This window comes from Manacus vitellinus, unplaced genomic scaffold, assembly GCF_001715985.3.
Source record: "Manacus vitellinus isolate BGI_N305 unplaced genomic scaffold, ASM171598v3 scaffold_31_pilon, whole genome shotgun sequence".
Classification (NCBI taxonomy): domain Eukaryota; kingdom Metazoa; phylum Chordata; class Aves; order Passeriformes; family Pipridae; genus Manacus; species Manacus vitellinus.
The window spans coordinates 5,846,019-5,863,903 of record NW_021940379.1 but is presented as its reverse complement, the minus strand read 5'-3'; the positions used below and the strand labels follow the sequence as shown (position 1 = coordinate 5,863,903).

General features: G+C 40.6%; 1 protein-coding gene across 2 annotated transcripts in view; it reads left to right on the top strand.

Moving 5' to 3' along the window:
• RIMBP2 (RIMS binding protein 2) overlaps positions 1 to 17,885 on the top strand; it is a 129,484-nt gene that overhangs the window by 107,121 nt on the left and 4,478 nt on the right. Inside the window, exons 15-22 of one of the 2 annotated variants that reach the window (XM_025895487.2) lie at positions 173 to 319; positions 1,519 to 1,677; positions 4,104 to 4,829; positions 6,599 to 6,716; positions 9,743 to 9,892; positions 12,751 to 12,935; positions 14,981 to 15,149; positions 15,998 to 16,104. In XM_025895487.2, coding sequence (XP_025751272.2) covers positions 173 to 319; positions 1,519 to 1,677; positions 4,104 to 4,829; positions 6,599 to 6,716; positions 9,743 to 9,892; positions 12,751 to 12,935; positions 14,981 to 15,149; positions 15,998 to 16,104 — 1,761 coding nt within the window. The remainder of the gene's footprint in view (positions 1 to 172; positions 320 to 1,518; positions 1,678 to 4,103; positions 4,830 to 6,598; positions 6,717 to 9,742; positions 9,893 to 12,750; positions 12,936 to 14,980; positions 15,150 to 15,997; positions 16,105 to 17,885) is intronic. The other variant, XM_025895486.2, reaches the window with a different exon arrangement.

The window sequence follows — 17,885 nt, the reverse complement described above, 5'->3', positions numbered from 1 at the left end:
TATGATAAGCAAAAAATTCTTGAATATTTCTTAAAGATTCCAGTCGGGGAAACCAGCACTGCTCTAACCATGAGCACATTTGTGTGCTTGAGTTCTTATATTTGCCATTTCTTCTTCTGGTGGCAGGAGGGAGTCTGCTTCACAATTTTCTATTTTTTTGTTGCCTTGCTAGATGGAGAGGAGGAGTGTGTTCAGCGACAGGAGCAGTGCCCAGTATGCCAACTCTGATGAGGAGGAGGATGGCTATGATTCTCCCAATGTCAAAAGAAGGGGAGCTTCAGTGGATGATTTCCTAAAAGGGTCAGAACTTGGAAAGCAAGTGAGTAGCCTGGTTTTGTCGTTGTGTCAAGTGTTTGACATAAAACAAGCACTTTCTGAAGCTCAGCAGGCTGTCCAGGTCACCTCCTGATTATTGTGGCTGTGTTGGTAAACTGCACAGGCAAGCAGGAATTCTTGGGGAGGGAGATGTGTGTCCTGTTCCTGCAGCATGACACTGCCTGATGGGAGCTGAATGCACCAGGCACCTCCAGGCCATCAGCCCAAGCAGCAGGTTTGAGCAGTGGAAACTGCAAAAATGAAGATGGAAAAGCTGAACTAGCAAATGTGACTGGACTGTCATGTTTGGGTTCTGGGCCTTTCAGTGTGGTGTCACTACTGCACATGAAAAAATGCTGTGGGAAAAGGGGAAGTGGGAAGAGTTTCTGCGTTCCATAAAATCCACAACCTGTAAGCTCATAACCTAATTACAGAAAGCCAAAATCCTCTGTGCTTGGCACGCTGTAAGGAATGGAAAGGTGTTGCCAGAAGAATTTTGCACGACTGCACAGCTTTAATTTGATCCCACTGAAAAGAAATATATACCTTCCCATGTGGAAGGGTCCAAGGAACACCACTCCTTCTTGTGCCACTTCTGAGATGTTCTGGAATTTTGGTTCTGTTTATTATAGATGTTCAAGCAGCTACAAATGTATGAACAATGCCTCAAATTTCCAGTGTTTTAGTCAGTCTATTCCTACAATGTTTAAAAAAATTAAAGCTTCAAATGTCATCAGCTACTTATATCATACAATGGTGGTAACACCCTGCAAGAATTAAATGCTGATCACTTTTAAATTATAATGTGATGTAAGAAACAGCTGTGAAGAACAGATGATATGTGAATTATCCTAGGGCTTTTACAATTTGGTCAGCAAGTCCACTGATGCATGAAGGACCTCTTTAAATCAGGGGAATTTAATCAAGACTAAGACTAGATTTGGTGCTGGGAATGGAGATATCCTTTTATGTATCACCTGGGATTAAGACTGGATTTCTTGAATTAGGACCATAAATGGCCAAAACAAACTTCATACAGGATCTCTCAGGTAGAACAGAGCAGCAAGCCATGGGATGTAACTTATACGTGGTGATCAGCGTGACATTCAAATCTAGGAAATGCTCTGGTCCTCGGTGTGTTATCTGAGGATTTCCAGCTCTACAGGCAGTAAAGACCTTTCTCTCTCTCACCTTGTGAATCAGCCTCACTATTGCCACGGGGAGGAGTATCACACAGAGAGCAGCAGAGGCTCGGACTTGTCTGACATTATGGAGGAAGATGAGGAAGAGCTTTACTCCGAAATGCAGCTGGAGGATGGAGGGAGACGGCGAGTCAGTGGGAGCTCCCACAACGCCCTCAAGGTAAGTGTGGCTGCAGGGAGCCCTCAGGAGCACCCCCGGGGTTTGATTCTTCCTTCAAAGCGTTTCCTGTAGTCAGTTATGGATTTTGCAGACCATTAAAACTCACACTGTCATATAGACCTAGAGCTGGGCCGCTTTAATGCAGTTATTCCTTTCTTTTTCCTTCATTGTTGGATAGCTAATCTTTTAACTAATTGACTGTTTTCCTACTTGTAACTGTTGCAGTTGCAATTTCAGTTCTACATCTGAGGACCTCTGCCATGTCTATATGAAGATAATGCTGCATGTGCTACCCAGAAAATGAGTTGTTTCTGAGCAAGGAGATGTATAAAAATTATGTACATACCAAGAAGGCAATGTATGTTTTTCATGTCTGAGTGATTTGTCCCTGTTTCCAGTGCCAGTCCCATTTCTTCCCAGGCTCTAAAGGATTCTTGTAAGAAAGGGAGTTGGATTAGCTTTGTTTGATCAATGCATTATCAGAAATCCTTGTGCTCTGGTGATTATTAAGTAATCACCAGAGGGATATAAAAAATCACCAGAGACAGCAGGAAATACCCATGAGAAATATTGCCTTAACACTACACAGGACTATTCATCATGAAAGACAACTTTATGATAACAATTAAAGCATAAGTAGGATATTGAATTTACCCAATGCCAAATATGTAGTTCCCATACTATATTTGTACATGTAAATTGTATTTGGCTTTTTATGTCTGTAGTAATCACACAAATTTTGTTTTCTTAGCACAAACACAGAGGTCAACTTTTTTTCAAGACACTGTTGTTTAACTAAAATCAATTTCATGCATACAAGCATTTTGACCATTCTTGTAACTGCTTTCATGTGCTGTAAATTCATTCTTTTTATTCTGATGCTATCTGCAATGAGACAGGTACTTTTTCAAAAGAAGAAATAATCAGTTTTCTATTGTTCTGCTAACATAAAGGTTGAAAGTGAAATCCTTCTGCATGCTGCTTCTGTCCCTTCCCACTGGGAAAAAGAGAATAATCCCTAGACTGTTCTTGTTCTTTATGCATCAGAAAGTATATTTATTTCTTTGTTTTAAATTAGTATTGCCAGTGTTGATATTTAGAAAGAAAGGGCCAGAACATTAACTGGGGCAGTAAATAATTTTAGACTGTTAAGGTTTACAGGTGTGCTTCTCTTGATGCAGCAGCTTATCAAAACTATCACTGTTCATTCTGATTTGTTTTTCCACTTTGATGTCAGTTTGTCTTGTTTCACAAGTGTGATACACATTTCAAAAAGGAATGAAAATAGGTGAAATAAGAAAGTTCCTAATGCCTGAAAGGGGACAACATCCAAGACCCAGTTAAGTTTAACACGCTCAGAGAGAGGGAGAACTGCTGAAATCTCCAGGATGATCCTGTCATTTATGGGTGCTCTTGTGACCAGAGATCTCCCTGATCTGGGCATTAAGTACAAGGAAAGATGATCTCTGGGGGGTAGAATCAACAAACCCTGTCTGTCAAAACCAACACCTCCTGCATTGTCTTCTCTTGTCTCTTCTCAGAGTCCAGCAAAGACACTCACAGGACTCATCTGTCAGACCAACCTGTGTTTTGTGTAAATGGAATTGGAAAAATTTCAAAAATATGTCTGTCGTGTTCAGAATGCTTCTTTTTCCCAGGCTGGGATAGTTTTTACCTACTTCTAATGTAAACAGAGACTCTTACTTACTTCTGCTAATTGGTTGATTTTCAAATCTTGGTTTTATCAAGCAGGTGCAAGATTATGATGAGAGATTTGATGACAGTGCAGACCAAGTGACATCAGAGAGCTTCCTGCTTCTCAGGGGTCTTTCTGTGCAAGCCAAGCTTTAAAAATGGTGCAGGTTTTTTAGAATTTTAGAAAGGAAACTAGAACTCCTTTAATGATGTCTGCAGAATTGCTCTCCTCTGTCAGGAGATTTAAGATACTTGCTGCTTACACAGGATGCTTTAACAGATGCAAAGCAAGAAAGCTTGCTAGAGCAGACTTGTCCTTCTCAGATATGGGTTCTGGTTCCAAAGAAAACTTAAATAGCAATTTGGCATGGTGCAAGGAACGTGTTTTAATGCCATTCTCATTCACCATGCTGGAACCTGTATGGCTTTTACTGCTTTGTTTTAAATGCATGAGTTTATTCTTGTTAAGAGCATCACTCAGTTGTTTGTACCGACCTCTCATGTTGTACCTGACACCCAGCAACTTCTTAATCATGTCTTTATTTTTCACAGATTCTCATTCAAAGCATGACATCCTTTTCACTAAATAAGCTGCATGTCTTATGTTTGCCATTGCTCTAAAACTAATTCTGTCTTTATTTTTCTTTTCTTCTCCCTTTTCCCTCCCATTTTATTTTTGTCACACACTATTTGTTCCCTGTCTGGTTTTTTAACATTACATACTCTTTAAGGAGTGCGATAAGACCACTGAAGCCACTTTTTTGGAACAGCCTGACTTTTCACAGCAGATACACCACAGTAAAAAGCTTTTCAGTATTCCAGAAGTAGCCGAAGAGGATGGGGAATACTCTGAACTGCTGTACAAGCAGGGTTTAGGTATGCCCTATAAAAAGAACCCCAAAATAGCTAGAGACTCTAGAGCACCTAGGCCCTACAATCAAGACCAGCAGCACAACTTCTGGTACCCGGCCAAGCACAGGATTTCAGGCGGGGAGGATTTTGGCGCGGACGACAGAGGATGCAAGCACAGCCGGTCCCTCTCCAGGAGCCCGGACAGTGGCCTGGACTGTGGCAGCGAAGAGGAGGAGTCCCGTTTCAGCTTCAGATCCACCTGTGATGCCGTTTCTGCCCACGTGGCCCCTCGCTGCTGTGCAGAGGCCGCTCGCTGCTCCTGCAGGAAGAGCACGAGGCCGCTGCTGGCGCGCAGGAAAACCTTGACCAGGCAAAGCAGCATCGAGGAAGATTTCGGGGACCTGGGGCCTTCCTTTGTAGAGCCCAGGAGCGAGCAGGCCAAGCCCGGTTACGAGAGGAAGTATGAAGTTCAGAAGTGTAATAGAACAGATAATTTCTCTAATGAAGATGTTCAGGGAGGCTGGAAGACCGACTTTAAGCTGGCTGACTCTAGGGCAGCTGGGCCACTTGCAAAGCCATCCCACAGAGATGCAGAAGACTCTCTGGTGTGTGAAGTAAATCTTCCTTCTAACATCTGCTTGCCAAATCAGTCTGTTTTCTTTAGATTACTAATTTTTGGGTTTTTTTGTTCTTTCTCTTTTTTCCCTGAATTAATTTTTAGAGTCCATCCTTTGGACCCATCTGCTACATTTTCCCCTTTTTTTCTTTCCTCCCCATTCATTTTTTTTTATTATTATGCATTTTCCTTTATAGTCCTCTTTTGTGTCATGCTGAAATCAGATTAATTTGCTTTACAATGATTTTCCCACGAACCAAATTACAATAATGGCTGCTTTTATTAAAGGACAACTGAATCTAAATTTTAATTAAGGGTTAGCTGAACTATAATTTTTCCCAAAAGATTGTTTTTCTTGACTTTGCCCATCTGAATGTTGCTTAAAAAAAAAAAAAAAAAAAAAAAAAAAAAAAAAGCTGCATTCTACCTGGAAAATATTTCATCAGTAATTTATTTTTTTTTTTACTTTTTTTGTTAATATTACTGTCAAGGAATTCATTTCATTGTGTTGTTTTTATTCATCCCATTCCCAGAATTTTCAGGATATGCTCTTTATCATGGAACATCTCTGGACAAGAACCAAGATTCTCCCCCAGTGTGACAGTGACCCAGATTTATGGAGTCACAGCTTCATCATATTTTCATTTGCTGCCTTATATCTCTGCTCTGTCACCACTTTGCCGTCCTTTTTAGACCATCTCTTCTTGCCTTTGAAGTTGCAGACTGCATCTCTGGTGAGGATGCAGGCAGACAGCTTCTTCCAGAGGGAGAGGCCAGGGCCATCCCATATCTTTCAAGGATGCCTCTGCGTGATCTTGCCTATTTGCATTTCTGTCCATTAATCTGTAGAAGAGTCTCCACGGGTGATAGATGCATCCATAGTCTTCCCTGCTCCCTAAAGACCAAAGCAAGTTCTTTACCCTCTCTCAGCCTGCAACAGTCCAGAGTGGAAACCTCCATTCTAATGCACCTCACGTAAGAGTAGAGATCAGCTGCCTGCTCTTCCAGCCTCAGCAGTTCATGCTGAAACCATCCTTACAAATTCCTCCCATCAAAATTGGTGACCAAGCTGTGTTAATCTTGATGGCTGCACGATAAACTCTGGAGAGCATTAAAATAGTACCATTTGGTTAAATAAATAGTGTTTCCTGCGAGGGTAGTGACCAGAGCCAGCTGTGAAGTGAGAGGAAGTGTGTCTGCATTGCTGTCTACAGGTTTCACTGAGCTTTAAAAGGCTTTGGCAGCCGAAGGCCACTCTAGAAACACAGTGTGCTCAAAGCCAGAAGGACCTACACTGCTTCCCATGCTGCAGACTGGAGGAAGCTCTAGAGCTGGACACAAGCGAGGCTCTTGCAGTGCAGTCCAATCTCCACAGCTCACAACTGCTTGTACTACTCTCCAGGAGGTTAAAACGTCACCTTAGCGGCAACAACAAAGGCAAAAGAATATTTCAAAAATTATTCTTTTCTTTTCTTTTTGTTCTGATGTGTGACTGCTGGTTACAAAACTCTGCCATAAATCAGGGAACCATTTTTTTTCCTTTCGCAGGTTTGCCAGGCAACAGTATTTAGTTTTCAGCTAACCTTTCAGTTAAAAACTAAGTTTAGTTGCCTTTAGAGCTTATGCTTCCAAATGTGATTGACCTCTGATTAATGTCCAGCCATATGATCACGATGTTACCACGCATGGAACTTACAAACCTGTTTTTTCTGTTGTTGTTTTTTGTTTTTGTTTTGTTTTGTTTGTTTTTTTTTTTAGCTTTTAGGTAATCCAGCATCTGCAGGACGGCCTGAAAGGGTGGAACATGCAGGACGAAGGTCCTCTCATGGCAGTGCAGTGCCACAAAGGTCTCGGCCAATGTTGGTCCCTTCCATTGGTTAGTTGGACAGATTGGTGCATTTCTGTTCTTTGCAGCCTCAGAGTTGGGAAGGCAACCCTTAAAACAATGAAACAGTGGATATTTGTCTTGAACCAGGCTACTCCCAGTTTAAAGGGGGTGAAGTGGGACTAAAAACATCTCCACGTAAATGAGTGTGCTGGGGCCTCACAGGGGGTTGAATTAGTAGTCATTGACATCCCTGGGAGTCTTTTCATTAAATTTAGTGGGTATTGGAGCTTTTTTAAGCTTGGTTAAGCTTAGATAATGTTAGATCTTACCTAAGAAAAAATTTGCAGGCAGGTTACTATATGATCAGTAAAATAAATGCAGCCATTCAGCCATCCATTCACCCATCCATCCTTCCATTCATCAACCATCATTTTGCATTCACTTTCCATTGTCTTGACTACTTTTTGGAATTTAACGGGGAAAATGGAAACTGTTAAATGCAATAAGTTTGTAGAACTTGCATATATTTACCAGATTTGGGTTTTCTTACAGAGTCATCTCTATTCTGGTTTAATTATGACTTAATCTATATGCTGGTGAACACCAGAAAATCCAAAAAGTAGTGGGAAAAAGATAATGGAATGAAGACACTGTGGACAAATATGTATCTGTTAAAACTTGCACTCTAAACTGAAAAAGGAGAAACATTCACACTGAAAATCAGGATACACATGCAAAACAAATGCAGGAGGAGTTCTGTGAGTTATTCACAGAACTTTACTCCATGAAGATGGAAAGTTTATCTGTTTCCTGTCCCTAATCTGGACTTTAATTTGTGAACATTGTAGGCACCATGATGAGGAGAAGGAAGCAGTGTCAGGCAATTCTCACTGACTTGTATGGGAATAATTGATGTAACAAATGGGGATTGTCAGAAGGAAAGAGACTGATCCTTAAGGAATGCTTTTATTTTTAAGTATTAAATTTTTTTCCCTTGTCATAAAATCACACTAAAATTCCTGTACTGTAAATTAAAAGCAAAATCCTCCTAGTTGGCATATTTCTTTGGATATCTAGTGGATAGTAACTACTGTTATTGAAGCCATAGATCAGAAAACAGACACAGCTGCAAAATGCACAGAACTTGCTCAGTCTCCTCAGTGTTGTGGGGCTTGTCAGAGGCTGATTCTCATCCCAATTCCTGGTGCAAACCAGGATTAGCTTCACAGATGTCAATGGAATTACCCTGGAATAAAAATGGCCTGGAGGAGAATCAGGTCCAGGGAGGCTCTTGTGCTTCTCCTGACAGGTTATTGCAGCTTTTGGATGATGCTGTGATGAATGTTAGATTTTCATATCCTCTTTTTTTCCCTCTGAAAGCAGCCTTGATTTCACAGGAGTAAAGATTCCTGGTTTACCTTTAAACTACTTAAAGCAAGTTTTGTATAGAAGTTCTTTCTTTTCTATTATCTGCTAAACCCCCCCATTTTTAATAGCAAGACAGTAGAGAAGTTTGTGTGACTGAATCCTTTGGGTTTCCTTTTAATTTTCATTTTAATTAAAAAATAAGGGAAGTGATTAAATTTATCAGAGCTCACTTTCTGTAAACAAGGTTAGGACACAGAAACCACTAAGCAATGACTTTGCTGTTTAGCAGTTTAATAGCAACAGCTTAGGAATCTGATAAAGAAATTAATTTCTGATAGTCTGTGCTCAAGGAGATAATTAAATAGAAAATAATAACTCAGATTTTGTTTCATTCAGTGTAACTTAAAGCATTAATTATTGTGGTTTGTATTATTTACAATCCACAAATGCCATTTGGGAAAATTCCATTAGAAATAAATGACAATATTTTCTCTTGCTGGTAACAAGAAACTATTGAGCATCATGCACAATATTTAACAAAAAATATTATTTGCTGTGAAACTATTGGAAGGCCTTATGTGGTTTAGAGTTCAAGAGTCCTAATTTCTGACTAGAAGACTAATGATTAAAGTTACTGAAAGGTAAGCATGCAATATTTCTCCCTTTCAGCACCATACTGAAAAATACCACTTTGAGGAGAACTGAAGCAAGTTTAAACACTTCATAAAAACTGCATGAGAGTTCCTTCCTGTAAACCTGCTAGGAAAAAAAAAAATCTAGAAGATATGAAAAATATTGAGAGCTCAGATAAATAAAATGTAGTAAAAGTAGGGCATCCAAAAGCATATAGTGAATCACTGTATAAATTGAACCCACTCTTTGGATCTCCAGTGACAGAGAACATTTCCCAAGAGTAAGGGCTGCAAGGATGGTTTTGAAGAAGGAAGTTGCTGAGGCTGTGTCATTATAATATGGAGTTCCATAAAATGAAAAGCAGAGTAAAATAAAAGAAGAGAGTAAATATGACTGAGCCAAAGTTTAGGCTTCTTAAATACCTGAAACTTGTTGGCCTCAGGTATAGCTGAAAAATATGGAGTCCAAATTTGTCTGGGGTTTTTGTTGAGTTATTTAGCTAAAGGGTCACTTACGTGATGGAGAGTTCTTAAAGCAGTTCTGGGAGAAACAGGAAAGACTTTCAAGACTGTAGAGTTCTTAGGATTCCCATAGCAAAATCTCTCTCCAAAATTTAAGTTCTGTGAGGTGTTTTCTCCATAGATCTACAAATTCTTTAGACTATTATCTTCTTGCAGGTAGGATTTAAGTGAATTAATTAATTTTTGGGTTTAGGTTGATACTTTAGAAGGTGAAACAGAGTTTACAGTTCTCTTGACCTTGCAGATCTGGCAGGTAGCATTGTATTTAGGATTGTTGTTTAAACCTCATAATGAAAGACAATTCCTCTCCAAAGACCTAACAAACAATATTTACACTGTATGAATTTTAAAAAGCACAAAATCCAGATTCAAATTTCTGTGACACTCCCCCACACACACATTGAAGAGGATTTCTAGAGGCTGAGACATCTGGCAAAGCTTGTGCAGTGTTTAGGAAGCGAGAAAACCAGGCAGGCCCAGCCTGGCAGCAGGAGCCTCCGCTGAGGCAACTCTACAATCTGTTTTAATAGATCATTCCCTTTTTCTCCATAGAAATTACAATGGACAGTAACAGTGAAGGCGCTCGGTCTCGGTCAGGTAGTGAGGGAAATATTTCACCTGTAAAAGAAGAAGCTTATTATGGCAGCATTGGACACAAGCAGTGGCCCCCGCGGCGCCCCATGGCCCCTCACTATGGACACGGTACGCCCACCATTCTTCCTCCTTTGTGCCAGGCACGGGTTAGAGCTGCGTGTTAACCATGTGTGACACCCTTGCATGCCATGCAGGATGCCAGGGGGACTGGCTCTGAGTCCTGGGTGCCCTCAGGTAAGTTCCTCCAGCTCAGCTGCCAGGGGCAAACGGCCCTGAGGGCTCTGTCCCGCTGCACAGCCCCCTCTCCATACTCGACCGAGTCCAAGCATTGCATGAACTCTGTGAAGCTCTGCTGCTCCCAATGCCAGCCAGTTACTGTACACAGCTGAACCACCATCCATCCAAACATCCCCACTGGAGCCAGGCAGATGGACAGGGACAAACAGCACTGGTGTGTCACAACCCGGTGTTCTGCAATCACCAGACATTATTGGTAGGCCGAACGAAGACTGGGGGTCTTTTCAGTGGCCACACAGGACTTTGGCTGTGTCACTTGATGAGGACAAAAATTATTCTTTGTGTTCTACTGCACTGCATAAGTAAGGCAGTTTTACCCACTACTGATAGTATTTGTTGCTTCATCAACATAGAAATCATTATCTGATCACCAACTCAGTTCTCACAGTTCATTAGACAGGGAATTGAAGTGTGTGACACTGAACCCACAAGAGCAGCCCAAACCATATAGAGAGCTAAGAAACACACTCAGGTTTTGCTGATATCTGAAATGAAACAGAAGAGGCTCTGAAAGTTTAGGTAAATTGTAATTAAATGCTGAGTTTCCAAGCAGACCTGTCTGACTGACACAGCCAGAACAGCAGCCTGGGTGTATCAGAGTAAATCGAGTGAATTTGGAGCAGCTCTGGTTGCCACTGTGCACCAGTCAGGAATTTGGCTGGGTGCATCCAGAGACAGGATTGTACATGCACAGTGATGTGTGTGTGTGACATGTATTTGTACCTCTTGATAAGTGGCTAATGAGCTAATCAAGAGATTATTTGCTTTCTGGTTCACTGAAGCAAACGTGAGTATTCTGATGTTCTGGCACAGGCCAGTGCTTTTAACAGAGATACATTTGGCTGTGATTCATGTTTCCACCTTACCTTCATTAAGTGCAGTTGGAGTTGGAGGCAAAAAATTGATATTTTTTTAATTTAAAAAACAAAACAAAACACCCTTTAGCCCACCTGGTTCACACTGCCTGGTGGGCCTGGGTATCAGCCTCAGAATGGCTGCAACCTGAGGGTGAGGAAAACAGAACAGAGAAGGATCCCATCCTTTGTGTCTCATTGCTTTCTGTCCCACATGTGCCCTTTTCCCACACTTCCTCTCTGTGCTTTGTGCCTGCCTAAAGCTTCTTGGCTGGAATTTTTCCCTGCCCTTTTGCTTTCCTGCATTTTATCCTTACATTCTTTCTTGAGCTCTGGACCCACGAGTTAGGAGATGTTCCCTGAAAGCTGTGACCCTCTGAACATTTTTTTCTGGTAGTTTACAATTATCAAATGTTGAATAAAATGCATGATGTAGAGGCAAAAGAGGGGAAAAAGGTAAAAAGCATTTATCTGAAATGTTTCGTATTGAATGCTCAAACTGTTAAAAAAACTGTGAGTCTTTAATTTGCAAGAGGTGATTACAGTAAAAATTTTATTACCATGAAAATTGGAAAAAATTGATACAGTTGAACTACATTTTCATCATAATTCATAACATCACTTTCTCAATTTATTCATTGTGAAGGATCTTGCAAGCTTGATGATGAATGCTGATTCAGCAAAGAACAAAAGTATGTGACTCCCAGTGAAGCCAGAGGGACTTTTCAATAAGCCAAGATATTCACAAGTGGCTTGTGATTTTGAGGGCTTTAATTTTTGGGACTTCAAGTTCATGTGTCTTGAAAGAGACTATTTGGGAAAGTGCTGCCACATCCTCTTTCAACCCAAAATTAAAAGCCTTTTAAACCCATCAGTCAGAACAGTCAGTGTTAGCCACTTTGACCTAATCTTCCAATCTGGTTTTCTGAAGTCCATCCTTAAGTATGTTGGCAAATCATGGACTAAACACATTCTCCAGGTCATTTGAAAAGTTTGAAAGGTACATGAGACAAAATGTTCATTCTCATTTTTAATGTCCTAATTGACCTGTTACCCTACAGTGGACAGAGTTCAGTGCAGTGTCAAGTGTTGGGATGTTCAAGGATAGTCTTTCCTAATGAGATTATAGTTACATGCAATCATCATTTCTCCTGGATTTTAACACATTTGTTAGTGGTTTGGGTTGGTTTGGGCACTATGTTAACTATTGACAGTGTTACGACAAAATAACAGAGAGTGTAGTTCCAACCCTGGCAGGACTAACACTGCTGAAATACCTTCCTTTCTTCCCTGTCTGGAGAGGTTATAACCATGTTTTATTTTTAACCTGGTATCTAAAACATGGTTTGTCAACACAGCTGGGATGTGCTTTCTTGTGTCCATGAAGAGCAGAGACAGCTGTGCTGGAAAACAAGTGGATCCAAAGCATGGTTATTTTTTCAGGAATGAAAAAGCCTGTCAGACTCATCGTTATGTCACTCCTAACATGCTCCATTAATTTATAGCAAACTCTAGTAAATCTGACAAAAATGGCTTTCCTACCTGAGCTGTATCCACAAGTGTAAATGTCAGTGTGGGGTAGGAGATAACACCACTTTCAGTGCATGCAGATTTTATATGCTTTTTAAAAAGTACCAGCTTGCTAATTAAAAAAAAAAAAAAGACCAACCCACCAAGCTTTAAAGGACATGCATTGAGGTTTGGGGATTTTTTTTCCCTGAAATGCCAAACGTGTTTCAAATATTATCTGGAATAGTCGAAAGATGGGGCCAACTTGCATTACTGAATTGTTCTTTTCTGACTTTAATTTCCCAGATGGCTACGGTGGTCACGACCATCTTTCTCCAGATCTTTATGAGGAATCTGAAACAGATCCTGGCACAGAAGATATTTCTACTCGAATATTTGTTGCACTCTTTGACTACGACCCGCTGACGATGTCCCCAAATCCTGACGCCGCAGAGGAGGAGCTGCCCTTTAAAGAAGGACAGATCATAAAGGTGAGATCTGAAAACAAGGGAAATGAAGGACCCAGTTTTGCAAACAGGGTCTCCTTTGTCCCTTGGGTGACTGGAATCCAAGGGGTTTTTTTCCTCCAGAGGTTCAGGCTGTAAATCTCGCTGGATCTGGAATCTAGTACTAATGGCTTAAAAATAATTACAAGGTGGACAAAAATCTCAAAGTTTCTGTAGATAGCTAGGGCCAGACTAAATTAGAGATTTAGTGTGAAGACTATAATTGTGACTGAAGCTCCCTGTGTCCATTGCCACAAACCCTGCAGGAGAAACTGCTCCAGAGAGGAGCTGCAAAGGTCCCCCAGGAGCACTGAGTGTTGTGCCTTCATACAAAGCAGAGCTGCTGTATTTTTTAAATGCTGGGCACTCCCAGATAATAAACAATTTAGACTGATTCCAAGTCCAGAAGTCATGTATTTCTGTTCCCTTTTCTGTCAGTTTGGTGTAAAATACACACACTGCCTTTAAACAGGGCACAGAGGATAAATTGGCTCTGTCAGGGGTTGGGCTCTGGAAGTGTTTTTTCCCAGCCCTCCATCCCAGCTCGTCTCATCTTCTGACAGTGCAGCTGCAAGGCAGATTTGTTCAGCTTGCTGATCTGGTTTGAAAAAGCCAGCAGATATTTCTGTGGAATCAGCAGAAGTAAGTGTTTCCTCCTGCAGCCTTGCATCCATTTGATCTGCAGCAAAACAGGCAGAAATGAGAGAGCAGAAGGAGCAGCTGCTGGTAGTCCAAGGGTGATTGAGGTTTAAGTGTGATCTGAAAGAGAACCTGAAAAAAATAGGCTCATTTGAATATTACCCATTTCAGAGATTAAATTCTATCTTAAGCTATTAAAATCCTGACTGCCTTCCACTGTGTTGAGTCTTAACAAAAATGTTTGTACTCTAAATCACAATTTTTGTAGCATTGAATACTCTGTTCTGTATTTTGTTTACCTCTCCCCATGATATAAGGTTTGTGCCAAAAAAATTGATCTTGTTAAGAGCTTATTTTCCTTTGCAGGGCTGTGCATTTCACTGAGATATTGTAATTATTTCTTCACAAATATTTACCTGTTTGGCACTGGAAAGTCTAGTGAGACCCCACATCAGATATTTACTGTCAGTGACGTTTATTTTATATTTGGTGACCATGGTGACTGCTCTGTGAACTGCTGCTTTGAATTTCTTATCAAACTGTTGTGAGGATGGATTAGTTTCCACTTCCAAAATGTTTCTGGTACATTCCCTGAGCAGTGGGGTGGTGGAGGGTCAGTTCCACGAGCTGTAGGAAACCTGTACACATGTTACAGTCTCATCTTCTGTCCTGTGTGCAGGAGTGGGGCCAGGTGACTCAGGGACAGGTAGGGATTAAAGCTGAAAAATATTCCTGTGCTAGAAAGTTGTGGCAATCAGTCAGTTTTAATGAGCTCAAATTTGAGTGGAACTCAGTCATCAGTTTGACTTTAGGAGCATAATTTTTGTTTAGCACAGTCCTAGATCTAGGCCTTTGTATCATTAGTAGCCTTTATGACTTGACTGCATTTTTAGCACTGCAGAGAAATTTTGGATTTATATGTTCTCACTGAGGACACCCATGCTATTTTTATACCTTATATCAGATAGGCATTTTTGATCATATAAAAGTTGTTTGAATCAAAACAACAACATTTTGGCACAATTTTTGCAAATGTTTCATTTTGAATATAATCCCAGAATAATTCCATAAATATCAGTGTAAACCACCAAGTAAACTTCTGGCTCAGCACAGGGAGAGTCTGATGACTTTTAAGGCATTTTTTGTGCATTTCACTGCTGACAAAAAAAAAAGTCCAAATTCTGCAAATTATGTGTCTGGAGTAACAATTCAAATAAATGTCAGAATTCACAATTCCAATTTTATAACCTAAGTCAGAGCAGTCAAAAACTAATATAATTCCACATGCAAACTGCAGTCATCATCTCTGCTTTAGTAACCACTTAGCCTGCATTAAAATTCCTAAATGTTAAAACCTTTGCTGACCAATGTTGTCACTCTCTGAATAACAGGTTTATGGGGACAAAGATGCTGATGGATTTTATCGTGGAGAAACCTGTGCAAGAATTGGCCTTATCCCATGTAACATGGTCTCTGAGATCCAAGCAGACGATGAAGAGATGATGGATCAGCTTCTTAAACAAGGTTTTCTTCCTTTGAACACACCAATTGAGAAAATTGGTAAGGGAAAATATAAGCATTTCACTTTTCCTGACTTTTAGGTGCTCTTAACTTGGCTGGATCTGCTGTACCTCTTGTTTTCACTGTATGCAGATGCATCTAAGTTTTCCAGCCATTTGCTACCCCATGGAATATATTCTGTGTTGGTATCTGGATGACTTTATACAACTGATACTTAATCTTGCTGATATCTTTTGCTGCAGATAGGGATTTGTAACTTCACCACTCGACCCGTTACTTTCTTTTCTTACTCTTAAAAAAAAAAAAAAAATGGGTTTTGTCACCTGAAAGATTTCTGGACTCAGAACACAATCCCTGAGCTTTGGAGTGTGCTGTGCTGAGGTGCTCCATGATACACTCACTCCTGCAAAGTATAAAAAGAATCACTTATTTATTATTTTTACTCTTCTGCACATTCCTATTTTAGCAATAATTTAAAGGGATGGTGGCAAAGGGTTATGTGTGGTCCCATTTGGGATAGCATTACATATCAAGAGATTTTTATGGATATTGCAGTGACAAACCCTTTAAAGAGCAGAATTTGGCCAAACACTTCTGTGCTACAAATCACTTGGTTCAACGTTGAATGGCCACTAATAATATTTAATGAACAACAATGAATAATATTTATTCATAAATAAATATTATTTATGAAGCCCACGTGGTTTCACATCCTTTATCTGTGCTAATAGGTTTGGTAATCTGTGACTTTTTATCACTGTGCTGGAGAAACACCCACATTGCTGCCACACTGCTGGGAAAAGGCCGGGAGGGAAAGGTGCATCGTGGTTTTATTTTCAAAATAACTTTGATAGCTTTTCCTCACGTTCCTCCCCCTGTGACTGGAGCAGAGAGAAGCAGAAGGAGTGGCAGACAACAGCCAGTGACGACAAGAAGGATGGTGGCACTGTATGATTATGATCCAAGAGAAAGTTCTCCTAATGTGGATGTAGAGGTACGGCCGGAACCGGGGGCTGTGGGTACCCAGCGTGGTCAGGACTGGTGGGCACTGCTCCCCATTTGGGGTGGGTGTGCAAAGGAATAGTTCAGGATTACAAATACAAGTCAAATGGTTTGGAGCAGATGTGTATGACAAAGCTTATGGCTTCTGTACAAGTAGATTTATGGTTCTTGTCCAAAAAAAATCAAGGAATATCCTCTGTAGGTTTTATTTAATACAGCTCAGTACATTCTAAAGCTGGCTACGGATATGGATGTTATGCCATATGTGTGTGTACCTGCAAATATAACAGAAGTCTATTAGGAAAAAAGCAGTTATAAATTGTAGGGAATTTTTATTTTCCGATTTCCTTTGCACCCAAGACCATGATTATTTTTGAGAAGTACCCTAACTCACTCTAACAAGCTGATAGTCCTGAGTGCTTTCAAATCTCTGTAACCTCCAAAAATCCACCCTCCCTCACAACCTGAGCCAGAAGGATACAGCCCATGGGAACAGCATTCATAGTATATTGCATTTTTCTCTTAATTGATGCATCTGAGCTTTCATGAATGTATGTCTTGACTATCTCTTTTTTTGTTATAATAATTTAAGGATATCTTAAACTGAGCACTAGCCACATCTTCATTTAAAACCAGCTGAGCATCAATTACATCTTCATTATAGGTTTATCTTCCATGTACCCACTTGCAGTCTCCCATTTCTCCATAACTGTGACCAGCAACAAGAGTCACTTTTTACATGTCTTTGGTGTTACATGGCAAGCCCCTTAGTCCAGGTTTGGTGCAGGTTCCATTTCTGTCTGCACTGTGGTAAGAATGTCAGGGTACACTGAAAGCTCTAAAAACCACTGCATATCTGGGAGCTTCCTCAGTTATCCTTTAAAATGTTGTTTGGATTTTTTTTTTAATTGGTGAATTGTTTGGAATTTTTTTAGGCAGAAGGTGAATTTTGAAATATGTGGGTCTTGGTGCTTTAAAACACAGCCAGGGTTGTTTTCTGTTTCCTGCTGAACCAAATCTGTTTCTAAATTAGGGTGTTTCAAAGTAATTTGGCCAACAAATCAAAGAAATTGTGCCAGTATATTGCAAACATTTTGTTTGTTCTGTCTCCCATGACCACAGGAAATTAATTAACCTCCCCACCCCCTTGTAACATTGCATTTAAGCCACAGGCAATTAAAAAGAGCCCAGTGCACTCTTTGTTTACTGATCAGAGAGTGGAGCTGCCCATTACAAAGCCTTTATTGAAGAGAACCCAGTTCAGCTCCACTGCAGGACTGTTGTGCTTCAGGGGGTTGGACTGGATGGTCTCCAGAGCTCCCTTCCAACCCTGATCCTGTGATTCTGTGAAAAGCAGCTCCCTCAGCTGTTCCTGTGCCCCTTAGTCCTGGTGCTCAGCTCAGCACAGAGCAGGGACCTGAGCCACGTCCCACCCCGGTGTCTTGTTCCCTCCTCCCACAAGGATTGATGGAAGGGACCTTTGAAGTCATGTAGTTCAAAGCTTCACAGTTTGCTCAGGTTGTTCAAGGCCCAAGTGTCTTGGCTTGTTGGCCACAGGGAGTCCTGGGGGTGTTCAGAGCCCAGTGGGAGAGATGCCAGGCTTAGCAAGCTAAGGGAAAAAATCCAATACATTTAAAAAAAAAAAAAGAAAAAAAATAGAAAAAAGGCTTTGCTCTCAATTTGGTTTCACCAAATGTGTCAACAGGAAGGAGGGGGGAATATTAGTGGATTTACTGTTGATAAAAGAAAAGATAATCTTTGCCTAACCCCCTG